The sequence below is a fragment of the Microcebus murinus genome, chromosome 16 (genome assembly GCF_040939455.1).
Source record: "Microcebus murinus isolate Inina chromosome 16, M.murinus_Inina_mat1.0, whole genome shotgun sequence".
Taxonomy (NCBI): domain Eukaryota; kingdom Metazoa; phylum Chordata; class Mammalia; order Primates; family Cheirogaleidae; genus Microcebus; species Microcebus murinus.
This window is the reverse complement of record NC_134119.1, coordinates 63,881,719-63,906,921: the sequence shown is the minus strand read 5'-3', so window position 1 is coordinate 63,906,921 and position 25,203 is coordinate 63,881,719. Positions and strand designations below refer to the sequence as shown.

The following is a 25,203-nucleotide window of genomic DNA, read 5'->3' as shown; positions in this document are numbered from 1 at the left end:
AAGCCGCGGCCAGCGATGGAGGGCGGGGCTGGGAGGCGGCGGCAGTTAGCGTCCCCCCGGCGGAACCTGCCGCGTTGGGGGCGGGCTCGCGTCGTGCTTAGAGTTTGAGGGTCTCCCGCGCTCTCCGCTGCCCCAGCCCTGCTCCCAGACGCGCCAGCCAGCTCCGTTTCCTCCTCGCTGCGAAATACTGGGCAAGTGACTTAATCTCTCCTTGTCTTCGTTTCCTCGTGGCTATTAAGTGTTAGTGCGTTCCCAGTGATGTTTTTATGGGAATTAAATCAGGTTTTTAAAAATACATACATATGCTATATATATAGCTTAAAAACAGTAACTAGTGCATAGTAAAATGTTGGATGCTACCGTTAATTCTGTGGTAGTGCTGAAAAGAAGCACCTGTTGTTTGGAAGCTCCTCTGAGCTCAGGATGGGGTCGGAGCTCCAGCTGCGGAGCCTCTACCTCCTCTCTGGTATTTGCCTGATGAGGGGCTGTACCTGGGTTCCTGGACTTTCCTAGACTAGAAAATAAGTAGAAATGCCAGTGTTTGAAGCCAGGCACTTGGGCTGCATTCCATTACCCTGTCTACCTCTCACTTCCTCTGATACACAGGCTTGGAAGGAATACTCGGGGAGCTACAAGAAGCATTTGGGTTAGGACTGTTATATGGATTGTTCATGAACAAAGCAGTTGGCTGAGGGGGCCCAGTGGTAGCTGGAATCCAGCTCCTGTTCTCACTAACCTGTTACAGCTGTGTCTGCCTAGAGGAAGGGACACCTCTTTCTGTTCACATGAAGTGCCATGTGGACTAATGGCATTCTTAGCTTATCTCATGATGTCTTTTCCTTCCCCAGTTTCGCCTTCCCCGAACTCCGCCTTTTCTCAGAGGAAAGAGGAGAAAAATGACCAAGTTCCAGGTAAGTTTGGTTTGCCTTTCTGTTCCTTAAAATGACATGTCATTTCACAAAGACTGGACACGTTTTTCCTTGCTTGCCAAGGGTAAAAGGGAAACAAAGGCACTTGAGAGATTGTTATAAGCCAAGTTTTTGCCTTTTGCTTCCAAATAATAGTATTTAGAAGATCAGGTCTCTTAAAAACGGAAAATAATTCCCACATTGTAAACATGCTTACAATCATTTTCCCACTTTCCTTTTCATTTGTATTACAGGTATACATACATCTATAATCATACTTTAGGTACAGTTTTGAATTTTTAAAATTTAATTTTACGTCATCTACATTTTAAATGGTTACATCATTTTCCATAGTTTACCTAATTTTATTTTTTGTTATTTTCCATATTTATGTGGTCTATGAATTTTGCCATTTTAAAGACTTTGGCAATGACTGTGTTCCTACATAAAACTTTTCTTCCCAAATAGGGATTCCGAGAATTCTGCCATTTCATTATTTTATTTTTTGAGATGGGGTCTTGCTCTTTTTTCTGGGCTAGAGTGCGGTGGCATCATCAAAGCTCACTGCAGCCTCAAACTCCTGAGCTCAAGTGGTCCTCCTGCTTCAGCCTCCCGAGTAGCTGGGACTACATGTGTGTGCCAACTTGCCCAGCTAATTTTTAATTTTTTGTAGAGACAGAGTCTCTCTCTTGCTCAGGCTGGTCTCGGACGCCTGGCCTCAAGCAGTCCTCCCATCTCAACTTTCTAAAGTGCTAGGATTACAGGCATGAGCCACTGCCCCCAGCCACCATTTTTTTTTTGTCCTGAAAGTTTTAGAGATTCAGTTGTTTTCTCATATGTGGTGCCTCATTTTGCATGGGTTGGTGCGATAGGATCTGATCCTTGACTAAGAGGAAATAATTTTAGTTGTTTCAAATGAGAAGAGCTGGATTTTTTTTTTCTTTAACTCTAAGCTAAACCATGTATTATAGTTAAGTAACCGTTTTATTCATTAACATGTTAGTATATTTTTAAAAAGTACACACTTAGTTTAAAAGTCTAATAGTACTAGGGGATTTACCAGGCATTTATCCAATGGAACAGCTTTGTGAGGATGTCGATGGTCTTACCTGTATTTTAAACATAAAGAGACGGGTTTGTTGGCCGGGCGCGGTGGCTCACGCCTGTAATCCTAGCACTCTGGGAGGCCAAGGCGGGCGGATTGCTCGAGGTCAGGAGTTCGAGACCAGCCTGAGCAAGAGCGAGACCCCGTCTCTACTATAAATAGAAAGAAATTAATTGGCCAACTAATATATATAGAAAAAACTAGCTGGGCATGGTGGCACATGCCTGTAGTCCCAGCTACTTGGGAGGCTGAGGCAGGAGGATTGCTTGAGCCCAGGAGTTTGAGGTTGCTGTGAGCTAGGCTGATGCCACGGCACTCACTCTAGCCTGGGCAACAAAGTGAGACTCTGTCTCAAAAAAAAAAAAAAAAAAAAAAAAAAAAAAGAGACGGGTTTGTGAACCTTTAGATACCTATCGAAGTACACTCACTGCCCAACTGACACTAAAGTTTCCAGTGCCTAAGTCAGATATTTTAGGTGTTCCATTTGGATGAAGAAGAGAGTTATCCATTCAGGGACTTGAGACTACATTAGATGTGTACTTGGCATGTCCTGGATAAAGGGCTCCAAAAATAACATTGCTCACCTGGTTCCCCTTCTTAGTGCCTGGGTGTCAGCTGGTTGTTTAATACATAGATGGGACCGTGACCGGTGACTCACACGTCTATAATCTTAGCACTCTGGGAGGCCGAGACAGGCAGATTACTCGAGGTCAGGAGTTTGAAACTAACCTGAGCAAGAGTGAGACCCCATCTCTACTATAAATAGAAAGAAATTAATTGGCCAACTAATATATATAGAATAAAATTAGCCACGCATGGTGCTGCATGCCTGTAGTTCTAGCTACTTGGGAGGCTGAAGCAGTAGGATTGCTTGAGGCCAGGAGTTTGAGGTTGCTGTGAGCTAGGCTGACGCCACGGCACTCACTCTAGCCTGGGCAACAAAGTGAGACCCTGTCTCAAAAAAAACAAAACAAAAAAACATAGATGGTCATAAGTCCAGTCAAAACAAATGCAGGAATGAGCATAGTCTTTAGACAAAAAAATTTTCATTTCCATATGGAAAGACCCCATTTACAAAGTTATGAGACAAATAGGAAATGGGTGGGGGTGGGAACTTATACATGTTAGAAAAAAGTTTAATCTTAATAGGAATCTTTGTGATGTATAAGATACAATGATTGAGCAAAGGAAGTCAACAATATGTGAAAAAAATCAAAAGATCTCTTTTTAAAAATTAAGTAAATGGAAATTCTTAAAAAGAATCCTCCCCCCCTTTTTTTAATCACTTACCAACTTACCCAAGATTTAAAAAATAAGATAATGTCCAGTTTTGGCCAGAGTGTGGAGAAACAGGAACACTTATGATCTCTTACAGAAACAGTTAATTGAGAAAATTAACCATTATACTAATAAAATGTGTATATATTTTTGATAATGCAGAGACCACTTCTTAGAACTTGTCCTAAGTAAATACCCAGACAAGTTGGCTGACATCTATGTAGAAATATGTTTTTTGCAGCATTGTTTATAATTTTAAAATTTAAAACTATTGAATTATGCATTATTTGGAATGATTAAATACATCATAGATCATCATTGTCATGGAGTACCACGCAGCCATGAATGGGATGAAATAGATGGTGATGATAATAGTCATGGCTGACATTTATTGTTCACTTACTATAGGTCAGACGCTATCCTAAAATCTTACATGTTTTCACTTATTTAATTCCTTCAACGACTCTATAACATAGGTCCTGTTATACAGATGTGGAAATTAAGGCACTGAAAAGTTAGGTAACTTGTCCAAGGTCACAAAACTAGTAATGGACAGAGCCTTGGAATGTGAACTGAATGTGAACTTGGAATGAGGCAGGCAGTCTCCAGGGCCTGTGCTCTTAACCTTGGCTCTGAATGTTCTGACAAAAGAACAACTGACAGATAAAGCATGTTCCTCTAAGTAAGTTCTAGGGACTTAACTATGTAAAGAGCACTGTATTATATGTACTAGGTATTTTTTTTTTCTTTTTTCCCCAGTAGCATTTTTGGTGTGATTATGGAAGAGGAAGAATAGGAACTATACTATAAAAGAGTTGTTCGGGTGCCAGTAGCCATTGGGTATAAGATTGAGGCTACATGTGCTTGTTGTAGGAGACAGTGACATTCAAGGACGTGGCTGTAGCCTTCACCGAGGAAGAGCTGGGGCTGTTGGACTCTGCTCAGAGGAAGCTGTACCGAGAAGTGATGCTGGAGAACTTCAGGAACCTGGTCTCAGTGGGTGAGGACACGGCCCCCTGTAATTTGGCAGACTTTCTCAACCTCCACACCATTGACATTTTGGGCCATGTAATTCTTTGTTGTAGGGGGCTATCCTGTGCATTTTAGGATGTTTTGTAGCATGCCTGGCCTCTGCCCACAAGTTCAACCGTTTGGGACTCCTCAGAGACCAGAGTTTTCCAGTTCCCTTGGAACATAGAGAAAAGATATTTCTGGTCTTTCTTCGAAGGCAAATATTTCTTTATAAATGAACTATAAATGAGCAGTTGAGCATGGCTGCTTCTGTCTCCTTATTTCATGTATCTTTTTTTAAACTTTGGGTCATGATCTGTTGGTGGGTCATGAAATTTAATAAATTCCATCAGCATTTTTGTAATAAAATAAAGCAATAGTATCAGAGCTCTTTAACCAGAAATGGTGCCCATTTTTAGCAATAACTGTAGCTGCTTGTAGTAAAAATATAAAATGAAAACAGACATTGGTTAGAAACAGGTCCTTTAATCTTTTATTTTGATAGTTTGTATAGGATAGTATTGTATTTCTAATGATAGCAAATGTATTTCTTACAATGTATCATGATAAAAAAATGTTTGATAAACTTTTGTGGGGGCAGGGCATAGCCTTACATTATGGGATTGGAAGGAAAATTTTTTAGTACTCTTTTCCTTTAACATTTCCACTTAAATCTTATCTTTTCTCAGGACATCAGTCCTTCAAACCAGATATGATATCCCAGTTGGAGAGAGAGGAAAAGCTCTGGAGGAAGGAGATCCAAACCCAAATGGGCAGGCATTCAGGTGAGAACTGTGCAGCCGGGGTCATCGTACGTAGATAACAGCCCAGTTACTCTGCCTCTACTCAGGATAATCTCTTCTCCACCCGGCGATCAGAGATGTTTTGAAAACATCTGTCACATCATGTCACTCCTCTACTTGAGACCCTCCACTGGCTTCCCACTTCACTCAGAGTAGAATCCAGTGTATTTAAGGGGCTTGTAAGGCCGTCTAAGGTTTGTCCCTTCTTGCTTTACCATTCTGTGTTTTTCTCTTGTCATTTCTCACCTCCCTTTGTCTCTGCCAGCCTCACTTGTCCCTCACATGTGATGATTATGCTTCAGGGTCTTTTACTTTTCTGTGGCTGGAATGCTGTTATCCCATAAGCCTTCAGAAGCCCTCTTTCCAGGTAATTTTTTCTATATATTTTTAGTTTGCCAATTAATTTCTTTCTATTTTTAGTAGAGATGGAGTCTCACTCTTGCTTAGGCTGGTTTTGAACTCCTGACCTTGAGCAATCCACCCGCCTTTGCCTCCCAGAGTGCTAGGATTACAGGCGTGAGGCACCGCGCCCGGCCTATATTCTGTATTCTTACAGTAAAGTTAGGTAGAGAAAAGATATTGTTAAGAAAATTATAAGGAAGAGAAAATATACGTACTTTTAAGTAGAAGTGGATCATCGTAAAAGTCTTCATCCTTGTCTTTACATTGAGTAGGCTGAGGAGGAGACAGAAGAGAGGTTGGTCTTGCTGTCTCAGGGGTGGCCGAGGCAGAAGAAAACCTACATGTAAGTGGACCCACGTGGTTCAAATCTGTTTGTTCGAGGGTCGACTGTATATACCACATTTTCTTTATGCATTCATATGTTGATGGACATTTCACCTTTTGGGTATCCTGAATAATGATGCTGTGCATATTGGTGTACAAATATCTGTTCAAGTCCTTTCAGTTCTTTTGGGTATATACCCAGAAGTGAAATTGCTAGATCATATGGTAATTCTATGTTTAATTTTTGAGGAAAAGCCACGCTGTTTTCCACAACAGCTGCATCATTTTACAATTGGCAGTATACAAGGGTTCTGATTTCTCCACATCATTGTTTTTTTTTTTTTTTTTTTTTTTTTTTTTTTGAGACAGAGTCTCGCTTTGTTGTCCAGGCTAGAGTGAGTGCCGTGGCGTCAGCCTAGCTCACAGCAACCTCAAACTCCTGGGCTTGAGTGATCCTTCTGCCTCAGCCTCCCGAGTAGCTGGGACTACAGGCATGCGCCACCATGCCCGGCTAATTTTTTTTTTTATATATATATCAGTTGGCCAATTAATTTCTTTCTATTTATAGTAGAGACGGGGTCTCGCTCTTGCTCAGGCTGGTTTTGAACTCCTGACCTTGAGCAATCCGCCCGCCTCGGCCTCCCAAGAGCTAGGATTACAGGCGTGAGCCACAGCGCCCGGCCCACATCATTGTTAACGCTTGTTATTTTCTGGTTTTTTTGGTAGTATCCATCCTAATAGGTTTGAAGTGGTATCTCATGATGGTTTTGATTTGCATCATTCTAATGATTAGTGATGTTGATCATCTTCTCCCGTGCTTATTGGATTTTTGTATATCTTCTTTGGAGATCTTCTTTGTATATCTTCTTTGGAGAAATGTCTATTTAAGTCCTTTGCCCATTTTGTATCAGAGTGCTTGTTTTTTTTTTGGTTATTGAGTTTTGGAATTTCTGTATATATTCAGGTTATTAATCCTTTATCAGATAAGGATTCTTTTCTCACATTTGTTTATTGCTTTTTTTTACTATGTTGATAGTATGTTTTGATGCATAAAAGTTTTTAATTTTCATGAAGTCCACTTTGATTTTTTCTTTTGCTTCTTGTGCTTTTATTGTCATATTTAAGAAGTCATTGCCAAATTCAATGTCGTGAAGCTTTTGCCATATGGCTTCTTTTAAGAGTTGTATAGTTTTAACTCTTACATTTAAGTCTTTGAATTTTGAGTTGATTTTTGCATATGGTGTAAGGTAAGTGTCCAGTTTCATTCTTTTGCATGAAAGACTGTCCTTTCCCCATTGAATGGCTGGCACTGTTGTCAAAATCATTTGACCATATATGCAAGGGTTTATTTCTGGGCTTTCTAATCTATTCCATTGGTCTGTATATCTTTATGCCAGTACCACATGTTTTGGTTGTTGGAACTTTTTAATAAGTTTTCAAATCAGGAAGCATGATTCCAAATTTTTTCTTCTTTTCGAGATTGTTTTGGGTATTTAGGATCCTTTGAGATTCCATATGAATTTTAGGATGCGGGTTTTTTTGTGGTTTTTTTCCTTAATTTCTGCAAACAAATGTTGGGATTGTGATAGGGATTGCATTGAATCTGTAGATTCTTTGGGTGATATTGATAACAATACTAAATCTTCCTGTTCATTAACATGGGATATTTTCTCATTTATTTATGTCACCTTTAATTTCTTTCAGCAATGTTTTATAGTTTTTGGTGTAGAAATCTTTCACTTCCTTGGTTAATTCCTAAGTATTGATTATTTTTGATGCTATTATAAATGGAATTGTTTTTCATAATTTCTTTTTTGGATAATTTGTTGTTAATGTCTAGAAACCCAACTGAGTTTTGTGTGTTGACTTTGTATCCTGCTACTTTGCTGAATTTGCTTATTATTAATAGTTCTAACAGGGGTTTTTTTTGTGGAATCTTTAGGGTTTCTACATACATCATCTGTGAACAGAGATAATTTACTTTTTTCTTTTCAATTCAGGTACCTTTTCTTCTTTTCTCTTGCCTAATTGCTCTGGCTAGAACTTCCAGTAGTATTATGTTGAATAGAAGTGGTGAAAATGGACATCCTTCCCTTGCTCTGATAGTAGAGAAAAGGCTTTCAAGTTTTTTCACCATTGAGTATGATGTTTGCTGAGGGTGTTTCATTTATGGCTTTTATTATGTTGAATTAGATTCCTTCTGTTCCTAGTTTAAGTATTTTTTCAATCATGAAAGGATTTTTAATTGTATCAAATATTCTTTTTTGCATTGATTAAGATGATTGTTTTTTTTTCCCTTCATTCTTTTAATGTGTTATGTTATGTTGATTGATTTTTATATGTTAAACCATCCTTGCATTCCAGGAATAAACCTCATTTGGTTGTGATGTATAATGCTTTTATATAATGCTAAATTCTGCTTACTAGTATTTTGTTGATGATTTTTGCATCATTGTTCATATGGGATATTGGTCTGTAGTTTTCTTATACTGTCTCTGTCTGACTTTGGTATCAGGGCAATGCTGGCTTCATAGAATGAGTCAGGAAGTGTTCTGCCTTCTTCAGTTTTTTGGAAAAGTGAGATGGATCGACATTAGTTCTTTAAATGTTTGGTAAAATTCACCAGTGAAGCCATTTGGTGCAGTGCTTTTCTTTGCTGAGAGGCTTTTGATCACTGATTCATTGTCTTTAGTAGTTACAAGTCTATCAATAGTTTCTCTTGCTGATTCAGTGTTAATAGATTATATGTCTAGGAATTTATCCATTTCATCTAGGTTATCCAATTTGTGGGCATGCAGTTCTTCACAGTACTATTTTATAATCTTTTTTTGTTTCTGTAAGTTCAGTAGTAATGTACCCACTTTCATTTCATGATGAATGATTTTAGTAATTTGAGTCTTCTTTATTTTTTCCTTAATTAATTTAGCTAAATGTCAATTTTGTTCATCTTTTCAAGGCACTAACTTGTTTTTGTTGATTTTTCTCTATTGTTTTTAATTCTCTATTTATTTCTGCTCAAACCTTTATTAGATTCCTTCCTTCTGCTAGGTTTAATTTGTTCTTGTTCTTTCAGTTCTTTAAGCTGTAAGGTTATGTTATTGTTTTGTGATCTATCTTCTTTTTTTTTTAGACAGAGTCTCACTTTGTTGCCCTGGCTAGAGTGAGTGCCGTGGCGTCAGCCTAGCTCACAGCAACCTCAATCTCCTGGGCTCAAGCGATCCTCCTGCCTCAGCCTCCCAAGTAGCTGGGACTACAGGCATGCACCACCATGCCCGACTAATTTTTTCTATATATATTTTTAGTTGGTCAATTAATTTCTTTCTATTTTTAGTAGAGACGGGGTCTCGCTCAGGCTGGTTTCGAACTCCCGACCTCGAGCAATCCGCCCGCCTCAGCCTCCCAGAGTGCTAGGATTACAGGCTTGAGCCACCGCGCCCGGCCTTATCTTCTTTTTTTAATGTAAGCATTTACAGCTCTTAGCACTGCCGTTACTGCATCTCATAATTTTTGGCATATTGTGTTTTTATTTTCATTTGTTTCAAGATGTTTTCTAATTTCTCTTGTGATTTCTTCTTTGATCTGTTGGTTGTTTAAGAGTGTATCATTTAATTTTCACATATTTATGAATTTTCTAGGTTCTTAATTTCTAATTTTATTCCATTATGATCTGAAAAGATACTTTGTATGATTTCAATCTTTTCAAATTTAGTAAGACTTTTTTGTGGTTTAACATGTGGTGTGTCCTGGAGAACATTCTATGTGTATTTCAGAAAATACATATTTTGCTGCTATTGGATGGAATCTTCTGTATATGTCAGTTCCATGCATTTCAAAAATGTATACAACATAGAAAAATTTTTTTTTTAATTTTTTTTTTGAGACAGAGTCTCGCTTTGTTGCCCAGGCTAGCGTGAGTGCCATGGTGTCAGCCTAGCTCACAGCAACCTCAAACTCCTGGGCTCAAGCAATCCTACTGCCTCAGCCTCCCAAGTAGCTGGGACTACAGGCATGCGCCACCATGCCCAGCTAATTTTTTCTATATGTATATATTAGTTGGCCAATTAATTTCTTTTTTTTTTTTTACTTTTTTTTTACATTTTTTTTTTTAACCACTGGATTGTATATTTTATTTTAAAGTAGAGACAGGGTCTCGCTCTTGCTCAGGCTGGTTTCAAACTCCTGACCTCGAGCAATCCGCCCGCCCCGGCCTCCCAGAGTGCTAGGATTACAGGCGTGAGCCACCGTGCCTGGCCCTGGCCAATTAATTTCTTTCTAATTTTTTTTATAGTAGAGACGGGGTCTCGCTCAGGCTGGTTTCAAACTCTTGACCTGGAGCAATCTGCCCGCCTGGGCCTCCCAGAGTGCTAGGATTACAGGCGTGAGCCACCGCGCCTGGCCCTGGCCAATTAATTTCTTTCTAATTTTTTTTATAGTAGAGACGGGGTCTCGCTCAGGCTGGTTTCGAACTCTTGACCTGGAGCAATCTGCCCGCCTGGGCCTCCCAGAGTGCTAGGATTACAGGCGTGAGCCACCTCACCCGGCAACATAGAAAATTAATTCTAAAATCATATATTTTCTTCTTTAAGATAATCATATAATAAGCCACCACATGGGGGGACTTAGGTGATAAAAATGACTTAATGGGATACCCATTTGTAATTCCACAATTCAGTTCAGTTTTAACATTCATCCTTACGTCTTTTTCTGTTATTGAAAATTGAACTGATAATTTTCTGCTTCTCCCCCTCCTCCACACATACACTTTGGATGACCTGTTTTTTCTCCTTTCTATGACTTTAAACTTTTTAAGTTTATTATTAATAAAAATAAAATATTGAAATGCACAGAAAAGTAAAGAAAATAGTACAGCAAACTCTATGCCCCACTGTCTTAGCAGTTATAACTTTCTGTTGCTCCTGTTTTATCTATCCCTCTACTTTTATTGCTGGAGTATGTCATATCCACCGGAGATTATCTGTCTAAAACAATAACTCCTTATTGTCATTTAATACCCATTCCATGATCACTGAAGACTTAGATATATTTTTTTTCTGGAATTCTGAGGACAATCAAATGTATATTTATTTTATACTTTGGATTATAATCCAATATTGCATTGTTCATTTTGTTGTCATGTTGTTCCTACTTTAACCATTTGGAGCTTTTTCAGGGTGGCTCTTATATTCTTTTTTTCTTTTTTTTTTTTTTTTTGAGATAAGGTCTCACTTTGTTGCCCAGGCTAGAGTGAGTGCCGTGGCGTCAGCCTAGCTCACAGCAACCTCAAACTCCTAGGCTCAAGCAATCCTGCTGCCTCAGCCTCCCGAGTAGCTGGGGCTACAGACATGCGCCACCATGCCTAGCTAATTTTTTGTGTATATATATTAGTTGGCCAATTAATTTCTTTCTATTTATAGTAGAGATGGGGTCTCGCCATTGCTCAGGCTGGTTTCGAACTCCTGACCTCAAGCAATCAACCCGCCTCGGCCTCCCAGAGTGCTAGGATTACAGGAGGGAGCCACTGCGCCCAGCCTCTTATGTTCTTTTGCTAAGCCTCCATACTAATGTTTTTTGATCACTTCCTTACCTTCTGTCTCTATAAGATTCTCCATCCTCATCTTTTATTTTCTTGTCTAGCTTTAGAAACATCCCATTGGTTTCTTTTATTGGAGAGTAGTAGAAACCAAGAGCCATGCATTAATCAAAAACCTTACTGAGATGCAATTTACCTATAGGAAAATTCACCCTTTTTAAAAAGTAAACTTTTAATTCTGAAATAATTTTATGGAAAAGTTTCATAGATCGTATACAGAGTGCCTGTAAAGCGTTCACCTGGTTTTTCTCCATTGTTAACATCTTACATTACCATGGTAAATTTGTTAAAACTATAACATTTACTACATTACTATTAAGTAAATTCTAGACTTTGTGTGCATTTTGCCTGTTTTCCATTATTGTCCTCTTCTGTCCCAGAATCCAATCCAGGATACCACATTGCATGTAATTTTCATTATTTTCTCAGTCTTCTGTGATGGTTTTTCATTAGTTCCTTGTTTTTTATAATGTTGATAGTGTTGAGAAAATTCACCTTTTTTCAAAAATTGTGGTAAAAAACACATAAAATTTACCATCTTAACCATTTCTAAGTGTATAGTTCAATAGTGTTAAGTATATTCATACTGTTGTGCAGCCCATCTCCAGAACTTTTTCATCTTGAAAACTGAAACTGTGGGCATTAAACCACCACTCCCCATTTCCCTCTCTACCCCAGCCGCTGGAACCACTATTCTTTCTGTTTCTTTGGAAATTTACCCAAGTTTTAAGTCTACACATCTATACAGTCATGTAAACAGTACCATTTGCTGTCCCTTCCCCTTACTGCTGAGTCCAGGCAACCACTCATCTGCTTTCTATGAGTTTCTTTCTATGAGTTTCTTTCTCCGTTATACAAACGGAGCCGTAACAGTATATCTTTTTTTGGTGTCTGGTTTCTTTCTCATAACATTTTTGAGTTGGATCTATCAGTAATTTTTTCCATTCTGTTGTGGAATGATATTTCTTTGTATAACTATACTATGTCTTTGTCCATTCATCATTTGAAGGACTCTAAGGTTGTTTCTACTTTTTTTACTTCAACATATTATGGGGGTACAATTGTTAAGGTTACGTATATTGCCCTTGCTCCCCCACCCCCTCGAGTCAGAGCTTCATGCGTGTCCATCCCTCAGATGGTGCACATCGCACTCATGTATGTATATACCCATCCCATCCTCCCCCCTCCCAACTGCCTGATGCCCGATAAATGTTATTCCTGTATGTCCACTTAGGTGTTGATCAGTGAAACCAATTTGCTGGTGAGTACATGTGGTGCTTATTTTTCTATTCTTGGGATACTTCATTAGTAGAATGGGTTCCAGCTCTATCTAGGAAAATACAAGAGGTGCTATATCACCGTTGTTTCTTATAGCTGAATAGTACTCCATGGTATACATATACCACTCATGTATTGATGGGCAGTTGGATTGTTTCCACATCTTTGCAATTATGAATTGTGCTGCTATAAACATTTGAGTGCAGATGTCTTTTTTATAGAGTACCTTTTGTTCTTTTGGATAGATGCCCAGTAATGGGATTGCTGGATCAAATGGTAGATCTACTTGTATCGCTTTACGATATCTCCATATTGCTTTCCACAGAGGTTGAACTAGTTTGCAGTCCCAACAGCAGTGTATGAATGTTCCTGTCTCTCCACATCCATACCAACATTTATTGTTTTGGGACTTTTTGATAAAGGCCATTCTCACTGGAGATAAGTGATATCTCATTATGATTTTGATTTGCATTTCCCTGATGATTAGAGATGTTGTGCATCTTTGTATATGTTTGTTGGCCATTATTCTGTCTTCTTTGGAAAAGTTTCTGTTCATGTGCTTAGCCCACTTTTTGATAGGGTTGTTTGAATTTTTTCTTGCTGCTTTTTCTGAATTCTAAGTAGATTCTAGTTATCAGCTCCTTATTGGATGTGTAGCATACGAAAATTTTCTCCCATTATGTGGGTTGTCTGTTTGCTCTCGTGACAGTTTCTTTGGCTGTGCAGAAGCTTTTTAGTTTGATCAGGTCCCATTTATTTATTTTTGTTGTTGCTGTGACCGCCTTTGGGGTCTTCTTCATAAATTCTTTGCCTAGGCCAATGTCTAGAAGAATATTTCCAATGTTTTCCTCTAGAACTCTTAATAGTTTCACACCTTAGGTTAAAGTCTGTTACCCAGCGTGAGTTGATTTTTGTGAAAGGTGAAAGGGACGGATCCTGCTTCAGTCTTCTACATGTGGCTATCCCATTTTCCCAGCACCATTTATTGAATAAGGATTCTTTTCCCCAGTGTATGTTTTTGCCTGCTTTGTCAAAGATTAGATGGCTATATGAGGATGGTTTTATATCTGGATTCTCTGTTCTGTTCCACTGGTCAATGTCCCTATTCTTTGTGCCAATACCAAACTGTTTTAATTACTATAGCCTTGTAGTATAGTTTGAAATCTGGCAAATTGATACCTCCCATTTTGTTTTTATTGCCTAGAATTGCTTTTGCTATACGAGGTCTTCTCTGGTTCCATACGAAGCGTAAAATTCTTTTTTCTATAAATCTGTGAAAAATGATGTTAGTATTTTAATAGCGATTGCTTTCCACTTTTTAGCTACTATGAATAAAGCTGCTATGGAAAATTTACACAGGTTCTCTTTTCTCTTGGGGAAATATGTAGGCATGGAATTTGGTTGAATCTTTTTTTTTTTTTTGGTTGAATCTTATGGTAGGTATATGTTTAATAAGAAACTGGCAAATTTTTTTCATAGTTGCTGTACCAATTTGCACTCCCACCATTAGTATATGAGAGTTCCAGTTAGTATCTTCACTCTTTTTTATTTTAGCCATTCTAATGCATGTGTAATGATATTTCAGTGTAGTTTTAATGATTTTTAGTGGTTTTAAACATTTTGGGTTTGTCTTGGTCTTTCGTAAATCTCCTTTTGTGAATATCTGTCCTCAAATTTTTGCCTACTTTAGAAAAATTGGTTTATCTTATTGAATTGTAAAAATTATGTGTTTTAGAACCTGCAGATATATGTTTATAGATACTTTATACCAGTCTTTGACTTTTTATTTTCTTAATGGTGTCTAAGAGGAAATATCCTTGAATGAAGTTCAATTTATGTTGGTCTATTTCTGGCGCAAATCAAAATTGAAAAGGGCTCTTAATCTGTGACTTTCTTTGCATTTGATGTCTTTGTCTAGTTTTGATAAACTGGCCTCACATGGTAACTTGATAAGTAGTATACCATCTTCTGTTTTCTAAAAGGGTGTGTGTAAAACTAGTATTTCTTCTATTTCATCTAAGTTGTTGAATTTATCCCTTATTTAATGTCTCTGAGATTTATAAATGCTAAATTGAATTCACCAGTTCAGTTGTCTAATTCTGAAGTTTCTTTTGTGAGAATGTTATTTTTTTCCAACTTTTATTATCATTTATTATTTAGTTCTACAAAGTAGACTTGCCTAATATTTTGTTTTAAAAGTATTTTACTAAACACATTTCCTTATCATTTTAATCCTTTTCTTCAAGATTACCTGGGATTTTATTAACAGATTTTTCTAAGCCTCTGGTTTTTTTTTTTTAATTTCAGGATATTATGGGGATATAAACATTTTGGTTACATATTATGACTTTGCCACACCCAAAGAATGATTTGAGGCATGCTCTTTCCCCCCTACAGTGCTCATCCTGTCCATTAGTTGTGAGTTTACCTATCCCCAACCCCCTAAGAATATTACTGTGTGAGCACCTTAGTGTTCACCATTTAGTGTCAATTTGATGGCAAGTACATGTGGTACCTATTCTTGCATTCTCGTAATACCTTACTTCAGAGGATGGGATCAAGCTCTATCCAGGAAAATATAAGATGCTAGGTCACCGTCGTTTTTTTATAATTGAGTAGTCCATTGTATTCATATACCATATCTGAATGTTTTATTTTTGAATTCAATTTGTGATTTAGATTTTTTGCTCTTCACAGATTGGGTAATTTAGATGTTTCAGGGAATTCATCTATTTCATCTAAGTTGTTGAATTTATCCCCTTATTTTAATGGCTCTGAGATTTATAATATCCTATCTTTGATGCCTGAGGTTGATAATATTGGTCTTTTCTGTTTTTTCCTTAATTAGTATTGAGGTTTATAATTTTTATTAATTTATTTTTCAAAGACCTGGCTTTTAGTTTTCTTGACTTTTCCTATTGTCTGTTTATATTTTATTTTCAGTCTTTTCTTCCTTCTTAATTTCCTTTTCTTTTTATGGCTTATTGAGATAGAACCTTAGGTTATTGTTTTTAGACCTTATTTTCTAATATAAACATTTGAAGCTATGACTTTATCTGAATTCTACTTAACTACACACTAGAATTATATGATCTTTTATGATTTAGTGCAAAATATTTTCTGATTTCTGATGTGGTTTCTTGTTTGATGCATGGGTGATTTAGTGTGTAATTTCCACATAATTAGGACTTTTCTCGATATCAGTTATTGGTCTTGAATTTATTTCCATTGTGGGTAGAGAATATATTATTTAATATTCCAGTCTTTTGAAATCATTTGAGACTTGTTTTGTAGCCCAGGAAGTGTTTTGTTTTGTCTGATGTGCATTTGAAGAAAATGTGTGTTCTGCTGTTGGGTGCAGTGTTCTGTAAGGTTCATTTTGGTTAAAGTGATTAATATTGTGGTTCAGATCCTGCATGGCTTTACTGATGTTAAAATCTCCAACTCTGATTGTATGTTTGTTCATTTCTCCCTTTAGTTCTGTTACAGCTTCATGTATTTTGGAGTCTTTATTGGACACATTTATAATTATTATACCTTTTCATATTGACCCTTTTGTTATTATGTCTGTCTTTGTCTCTAGCAGTGCTTTTAGGTGATGTCAATGCCATGCCAGAATCAGCTTGGGAAGTAAACCACCGCTTCATTTGGTTAACAAAAGCCACTTAGTAGGAATTTACCGTTTGTCAGCCTGACCCAGCTGGCCTCCTTAGGAAGGAGTTTTGAGCAAAAGAAAAAGAGCAGAGTTCAGTCCTCACTTAGCTTTATTATTTCTGTAAAGTCAATATCCTCACTTTCATTTCTGATTTTAGTCATTTGAATTTTTTTTGTAATCTAAAGGTTTGTCAATTTTGTTGATCTTTCTGAAGAACTGTATCTTTGATTTGACTTTCTGTTATCTCTTTCATTTATCTCTGCACTAATCTTTATGTTTATTCTTCTTCCAGTGCCTTAAAGTTAGGTTGTTGATTTGAGATTTTTCCTTTATTAATGTAAGCATTTACAGCTACAAGTTTTCCCCTTAGCACTGTCTGTTTTCTCATCGGTTTTGGTATGTTGTATATTTGTTTTCATTTACCTCAGTATTTTCTAATTTCTCTTGTGATTTCATGTTTGATACATTGGTTGATTTCCACATATTTATGCATTTTCTTGGTTTGTGATCAGAAAAGATACTTAGTAAACCTTAAATGATCAAAATCATACAAAGTTATTTTGTAGCCTAACTTAAGGTCTGTTCTTGGGTGTGATAGCTCATGCCTGTAATCCTAGCAGTCTGGGAGGATCGCTCAAAGTCAGGAGTTCGAAACCAGGCTGAGCAAGAGCAAGACCCCGTCTCTACTAAAAATAGAAATTAATTCGCCAACTAAAAATCTATAGAAAAATTAGCCGGGCATGGTGGCGCATGCCTGTAGTCCCAACTACTCAGGAGGCTGAGGCAGGAGGATCTCTTGAGCCCAGGAGTTTGAGGTTGCTGTGAGCTAGGCTGACACCACGGCACTCTAGTCTGGGCAACAGAGTGAGACTCTGTCTCAAAAAAGAAAAAAAAGTCTATTCTGGAGAACGTTCCACATGCACTTGAGAAAATGTATATTCTGCTGTTAAGTTCAAGTGATATATAGTGTCATTCAAATCCTGTGTCCTTTCTGATCTTCTGTCTGGTGGTTCCATCCTTTATTGAAGGTAAAGTATGAAAGTCTTCACTGTTACTGCAGAGCTGCCCATTTCCCCTTTTAATTTTGTCTGTGTTTGATATATTTAGGAGCTCTGATGTTTGTTGTATATATGTTTGTAATTGTTAGCTCTTCTTAGTTTTTGGCTAAAGTCTATTTGGTCTAATATTAGTACATTCACCCCTGCTTGCTTTTTGGTTGGTATTGATTGGAATGTTGTCTTCCATCTTCTGTCATCCTATGTGTGTCCTTTTATCTAAAGTCTTAGATTTCTTATAGACAGCATATAATTGGATCCTGGTTGGTTTGTTTTTTTAATCCATTCTGCTACTCTTTGCTTTTTGTCTGGGGAATTTAGTTCATTTACAAGGCAGGACTTACTATTTTTCTCATTTCCTCCATAAGTCCTTTTTTAAAATGCACATTTTGGTTTTCTTCTCATTGTGTATTTTCTGTAGCTGTTTTCTTTATTATCATGGGATCACATAAAGCATCCTAAAGTTATAAATCGGTAACTTCAATTGCATACAAAAACCCTACTCTTTTACAGTTCTGCCCCCCCTTTATGATATTGATGTTAGATTATATCTTTATATATTACCATTAATATAAAATTAAGATAGAAACAAAGTATAAATCTATGACAGGATTAAAAGTTAGGAACCAAAATTACAATAATGCAGATTTTTATATTTGTCCATAGATTTACCTTTAGTGGAGAACTTTTTATATGGCTTCAGGTTACTGTGTAATGTGCTTTCATTTCAACTTGAACTCCCTTTAGTATTTGTCTCAAAAAAAAATAAAATAAATTAAAAAAAGTCTGTTGCCCCAGGCTAGAGTGCCATGATGTCAGCCTAGCTAACAGCAACCTCAGATTCCTGGGCTCAGGTGATCCTCCTTCCTCAACCTCCTGAGTAGCTGGGACTACAGGCATGCACACCATGCCTGGCTAATTTTTTCCTATGTATTTTAATTGGCCAGTTTTTTTTGTTTTTTGTTTTAAGCAGAGACGTGGTCTCACTCCTGACCTTGAGTGATCTACCCACCTCGGCCTCCCAGAGTGCTAGGATTATAGGCGTGAGCCACTGTCCCTGGCCCCCCTTTAGTATTTCTTGTAGGACAGGTCTAGTGGTAATGAATTCTTAGGTTTTATTTGGAAATGTCTGTTTTCACTCTCATCTATGAAGCACAGTTTTGCTGGATGTGGTATTCTCAGTTAACAGGTTTTGGGGTGGTTTTTTTGTTTGTTTTCTATACTTTAGATATAGCATCCCTCTGACCCTGCAAGGTTTCTTTTAGAGAGATCCACTGATCATCTTAATGAGAACCCCTTGTATGTGAGGAGTTGCTTTTCTCTTGCTTTCATGTGTCTCTTTGGGTTTATCCTACTTGGAGTTCACTGAGCTGATTGAAAATTTGAGAAAAGAAATACACAAATACAGAGTTTCAATAATTTTTTTTCCTTTTTGAACAGCATGCTAGCATCAACCGTTGTTTTTTTAGTTTTCTCCTTTCTTTATTCTTCTGAGACTCCCCTTATGTGTACATTTGTTTGATGATTAGCCATGAATCCTTTTAGCTGTGTTCACTTTTCTTCATTCTTTCAAATGACCCATGTTCAAGTTTGCTGATTCTTTTGTAGTTTTCAATTCTATTGTATTTTTCAGCTTCAGAATTTCTCTTGGTTCCTTAATAGTTTGTGTTTGTTGATATTCTCATTTTGTTCATGCATCATTTTCCTGGTTTCATTTAGTGGTCTGTCAGTATTCTCCTGTAGCTTATTGAGCATATCTAAAATAGTTGTATAAAAATCTTGTCAAGTCAGAGGCTTGTTCCTCTTTAGGGTTGATTTCTGGGGACTTATTTTGTTCCTTTGAATAGGTTGTTTCTTTCTATGCTTTGGGATTTGTTGTTGAAAAAACTCTGTCTTTGTAGACCAGTTCTTTTCTGAGCATGTATCTTGCCCGAGTGCACATGTTTGCGCCAATTCCCTTATATATACAGGTGCTTTTAAAAGGTCTTAATTTCCCCAAGAGTCTCACATTGGCTTCTTAGCACTTTGTGTTCTATTATATTCCTGTGCCATAATCACTTTCCCTAGGCCTCTGTGGTCTATAGTGTCCTTGCAGATTTCATGAACAGTGCCCACTGACGCTTTCCATTGCTTTTTCTCATCTTGGCTGTGAATCAGACAAAATAGACCAGTTCCTCATGTAGCCCCCAGACAGGTTAGCATATTGCACGTAAAATCTACTCTACTCCATTTGTTCTGATAGAGGGAAGGGAGAGCTGGGCCACTGCTTCCTTCAAATCATGCCATGCCACAAGTAAAAACATTAGGTAGTAGCTGTGTGTACAAGAGAGTGGAAAAGAGTGCACACAGACTCAGAAAAGATCGGGGAATAACTTAAGCCCTCACCTCACCCTGGCTGATCCCAGATTTTCTACCATTTTAAATATGGCTTTTTCTTGATTCAACATTCTCTTTCAGAGCCTCCATAAATTTATTTTAGCCAGTCTGTAGTAGTTTTATTAACATTTCCATGGGGGAAAATGAGGGCTTAGAGCTTCTTAAGTCTGCCACCTTGCTGATGTCCATCTCTCGGTCATTAATTTCTTACTCTGTCCTTTCAGGAGGCAGGAATCAAAATGAAATGGACACTCTTCATGAAGCAGGATTAAGGTGCCTCTCACTGGGAGAACTTTCCTGCTGGCAAATCAAGAGACATGTTGTGAGCAAATTAACCAGAAGTCAAGACTCCATGAAAAATATTCAAGGAAAGAGTCCTCAGTTCCCCAGGCACCATGGTTCCCCCTGTCAAGTGGGAGCAGGAGAATCTATTCAGGCTTCTATGGATGACAGCAGACTAGGGAACCTCATAGGGGATCATTCCAATATCATTGAAACTCAAGAATTTCCAACTGGTAGAGTTCAGAATTCTTGGAGTGAAATATATCTGAATGAGACACAGCATTATCAGAGAAGTTGTAAGCAGACTCAGATGAAAAACAGACTATGCATTTTTGCTCCATGTGTTGACATTTTCAGTTGCATCTCACACCACCATGGTGATGACATAGTGCACAAAAGAGACAAAGCCCTTAGCGACAGTGACTGCGGTAAAGACATCCTAAAGGTATCACCTCTTACCCAGCGTAGTATTCACACAGGACAGAAAACTTACCAAGGTAATGTATGTGAAAAAACCTTCGGTGATGGCTCCAGTCTTGAACTTTGCCAGCAGGTACACTTGGGAAAGAAGTCCCCTCCGTGTGGTACACACGGGAATGATACCGGTTATAGCTCAGGCATTCCTTTTCAACAGAGTGTTCGCACAGGAAAAAAACGCTACTGGTGTCATGAATGTGGGAAGGGTTTCAGTCAGAGCTCCAATCTGCAAACTCATCAGAGAGTCCACACAGGGGAGAAACCCTATACCTGCCATGAATGCGGTAAGAGCTTTAATCAGAGCTCACATCTTTATGCTCATCTGCCTATTCACACAGGAGAGAAGCCCTATAGATGTGACAGTTGTGGGAAGGGCTTCAGTCGGAGCACGGATCTTAACATTCACTGCAGAGTTCACACTGGAGAGAAGCCTTATAAATGTGAGGTATGTGGGAAGGGCTTCACACAGAGATCGCATCTTCAGGCCCATGAAAGAATCCACACTGGAGAGAAACCGTATAAATGTGGGGATTGTGGTAAACGCTTTAGTTGTAGCTCAAATCTTCATACCCATCAGAGAGTCCACACTGAAGAAAAGCCATACAAGTGTGACGAGTGTGGTAAGTGCTTTAGTTTGAGCTTTAATCTTCATAGTCATCAACGAGTCCACACAGGAGAAAAACCATATAAGTGTGAAGAGTGTGGGAAGGGCTTTAGTTCAGCCTCAAGTTTCCAGAGCCATCAGAGGGTCCACACAGGAGAGAAACCATTTCGATGCAACGTGTGTGGTAAAGGCTTCAGTCAAAGCTCCTATTTTCAAGCCCATCAGAGAGTCCACACGGGAGAAAAACCATACAAATGTGAAGTGTGTGGGAAGCGCTTTAACTGGAGCTTGAATCTTCACAATCATCAAAGAGTCCACACAGGAGAGAAACCCTATAAATGTGAGGAATGTGGTAAGGGTTTCAGTCAGGCCTCAAATCTTCAAGCTCATCAGAGCGTCCACACGGGGGAAAAACCATTCAAATGTGACGCATGTCAGAAGCGATTCAGTCAGGCCTCCCATCTTCAAGCCCATCAGAGAGTCCACACTGGAGAGAAACCATACAAATGCGACACGTGTGGTAAGGCCTTCAGCCAGAGGTCCAACCTTCAAGTCCATCAGATAATTCACACTGGAGAGAAACCATTTAAATGTGAAGAGTGTGGGAAAGAATTCAGCTGGAGCGCTGGCCTCAGTGCCCATCAGAGGGTCCACACAGGAGAGAAACCCTACACGTGTCAGCAGTGTGGGAAGGGCTTCAGTCAGGCCTCGCATTTTCACACCCACCAGAGAGTCCACACTGGAGAGAGGCCTTACATATGTGACGTCTGCTGCAAGGGCTTCAGTCAGAGATCGCATCTCGTCTACCATCAGAGAGTCCACACGGGAGGGAATCTGTAAAAATACAAAGTATGGAACAGCCGTCAGAGTTCACATCTTCCTCTCCATTGGAAATCCACGTTGATTACAAAAAGCTCCTTCAGAACTCAGCAGCTTCAAAAGCAGCTAAGATGCTACATTTTAAGGACTCCATTGGGAGGCGAATATTTTACTAACATCAAGACTTCTCACAGATGAGAGAAAACTATTTGCTCTATCAGTATGGTCAAATGTTTATGCCAGAGTTCCAAAGCATCCCAATTATTAAAATGCAACACAGAAGAATCGTATTCATTGGAATCTACACGAGAGAGGCCTTACTTTAACAAAATTATATGACTGACTGACAAAATTGTCAAATGAATTGTAATCTCCAGGTAGGGAGGTGTTTTTCACTACTGTATTTCTACCATGTAGAACTATGCTTGGCTCATAAGAGGGCCTGGCTGGGACTGAAGAAAATGGATAAAATCCCTATAACTATGAGAGATATTTGAAAATTCTAGTCAGTTCCCTATCCTAACTATATATTAATTTATAGTCAAAAGGAATCCTGCCTTAACCGTTTCAGGAAATAAAGTACAGAAAATCATGTATGACTGCTATCCACAGTGATTCAGATTAGGACAAGAGACTTTCGAATGGCTTCCATCCTTCAGCCTCACTTCTCTGTACAGTGTTATCATGAATTGTGTATGGTATAATTTTTAGTATCAGTTTGTACTTGAGGGGTTGAAAAATACTGTTTTTATGAATAACAACACTGCAATTTATGCAGTTGGGATTTTTGGACCTGCATTCATTAAGGTCGAGTTTTACTGTAACTCAAAGCATTAAAAGTAGTTACCCATGACAAAAAGTTTCTTAGTAAACTTGAATTGCTAATAATTGATTGGGTTTTCATTATTTTCATGCAGGCTTAGGTCAATTTGCTTTTCTATATGTAGTCCTTCCTCATCTAGTCCTCTTTAGAAAGAGCTTTACCAGATGTCAAGCACATTTCGTCATATTCTTCTCCCGAAAATGGGAGTAGGGCCAGAAACATTTAGTTTTGTTTGAAGTATCATTAAAAGCAACTGCCATTTACATAGCATTGTGTGCTCAATCCCTTCTCTTGGTGTGAGTCAACATGAGCTTTTTGTAGATCAGCTGGTGAAAAGATCAGAATACTCTTGGACCTGACAATCCAAGCACTAGAAGTTTAGCTTAGCAGATTATAACAAAAGATTTTATACAAGATATTTATCCTGGGGCCTGGCTTGGTGCCCCTCACCTGGCCTTATGTAATCCTAGCATTCTGGGAGGGCAAGGCGGGAGGATTGTTTGAGCTCAGGAATTCGAGACCAGCCTGAGCAAGAGCGAGACTCCGTCTCTACTAAAAATAGAAAAATTAGCTGGATAGCTAAAAAACAGGAAAAAAAAGTTAGCTGGGCATGGTGGCTCATGCCTGTAGTCCCAGCTACTCGGGAGGATGAGGCAGGAGGATTGCTTAAGCTCAGGAGTTTGAGGTTGCTGTGAGCTAGACTGAGGCCACAGCACTCTAGCCCAGGCAACAGAGTGAGACTCTGTCTCAAAAAAAAAAAAAAAAAAGATATTTATCCTGAATTCAAACAAGAAAAGTCAGGCCAGGCGCGGTGGCTCACACCTGTAATCCTAGCCCTCTGGGAGGCCGAGACGGGAGTATCCCTCGAGCTCAGGAGTTCAAGACCACCCTGAGCAAGAGCAAGACCCCGTCTCTACTAAAAATAGAAATTAATTGGCCAACTAAAAATATATGGAAAAAATTAGCCGGGCATGGTACCTGTAGTCCCAGCTACTTGGGAGGCTGAGGCAGGAGGATCGCTTGAGCCCAGGAGTTTGAGGTTGCTGTGAGCTAGGCTGATGCCATGGCACTCTAGTCTGAGCCACACAGTGAGACTGTCTCAAAAAAAAGTCAAATGTTTGAATAAACTTGATATATTCTTATAATATACAGCCATTAAAATGGTAGAGATCTACAGTGACAGGGAAATTATTTCTCATGAGGAAACTATGCTCGAGCCTTCCCGGTATGATCCACATGGAAGTCTATATACCTAAAGATGTGATTATAGGCACTGAGATAATGTATATAAAAGTATTTGCATTAATATACTAACAATGGGTTTACTATGGCAGGGAGGATTGGGATGATTTTTTCTTTTATTTTTCAAAAAAATGATTTACACAGTGACTATTACCAATTTTACCAAAGCAGTAAAACTGAAACAAAACTATGCATAAATAAAAATCCCTCACGGCTAAATCTTACTCAGTTGCTTTCTCTTTATATGGTATGTAAACCTGTGTTATGGACGTTCATAAAAGGATGTTGCATTGTCGGTAATAGCAATCTAACTTTCATTAGTTCACTGTCAAAATATTTTGTGGCTTATCCATTCAGGGGAATACTATGCAGAATGAAATGGGAGAAGATCAATTTATGATTATTAGCACTGGCAGATACCCAGAATGTTTGGAAAAGTGGGCAGAGACAGAATTTTGTATGATTGTGTATGTATGTGAGACATGTATGCATATGATCTTGTTACCTTTAAGGAGGGTAGTTTTTTTTTACATTTTTGTATAATGTTTTAAAAATGTTTTGAAACTTTTATTTTGAATTCTAAACATTCAGAAAAGAATAAAACAAAGTAGTCCCATATATCCTGGGGTTTCTAACGTGATTGCCCCCAGACCTGTTCATTCCCATGTCTGGCACCTGAACTGAGAATGCCGTAGCTTTCCTCAGGCATGTCTATCTCTAGTTGGCCCCTGCGGCATGGTCACTTCACACTAGTGAACATTGCATGTTGGCTCAAAGCCAGTATCCTGAGAGAAACCACACAAGTCCTATGGCTTTTTTTTTTTTTTTTTTTGGAGACAGTGTCTTGCTCTGTTGCCTGGGCTACAGTGCTGTGGCATCAGCCTAGCTCACAGCAACCTCAAGCTCCTGGGCTCAAGCAATCCTGCCTCAGCCTCCCAAGTAGCTGGGACTACAGGCATGCGCCACCATGCCCAGCTTATTTTTTCTATATATTTAGTTGTCCAGCTAATTTTCTATTTTTAGTAGAGACGGGGTCTCACTGTTGCTCAGGCTAGTCTTGAACTCCTAACCTTGAGAGCGATCATCCTGCCTCGCTTCGGCCTCCCAGAGTGCTAGGATTACAGGCATCAGCCACAAGGCCCAGCCTCCTATGGCCTTTTCTAATCTAGCC

The 25,203-nt window shown here is 38.5% G+C and overlaps 2 protein-coding genes across 2 annotated transcripts in view; one reads left to right on the top strand and one right to left on the bottom strand.

Annotated features, from left to right (window-relative positions):
* Positions 1 to 25,203, bottom strand: part of BCAM (basal cell adhesion molecule (Lutheran blood group)) — a 366,430-nt gene that overhangs the window by 314,152 nt on the left and 27,075 nt on the right. The gene's annotated exons all lie outside the window — the stretch shown is intronic.
* On the top strand, positions 782 to 23,551 carry ZNF235 (zinc finger protein 235). The gene is made up of 4 exons (XM_075993161.1): positions 782 to 911; positions 4,165 to 4,291; positions 4,992 to 5,087; positions 20,010 to 23,551. The coding sequence occupies exons 1-4, from the start codon at positions 897 to 899 to the stop codon at positions 21,986 to 21,988; spliced, it is 2,217 nt and encodes a 738-aa protein (XP_075849276.1). The 5' UTR covers positions 782 to 896; the 3' UTR covers positions 21,989 to 23,551.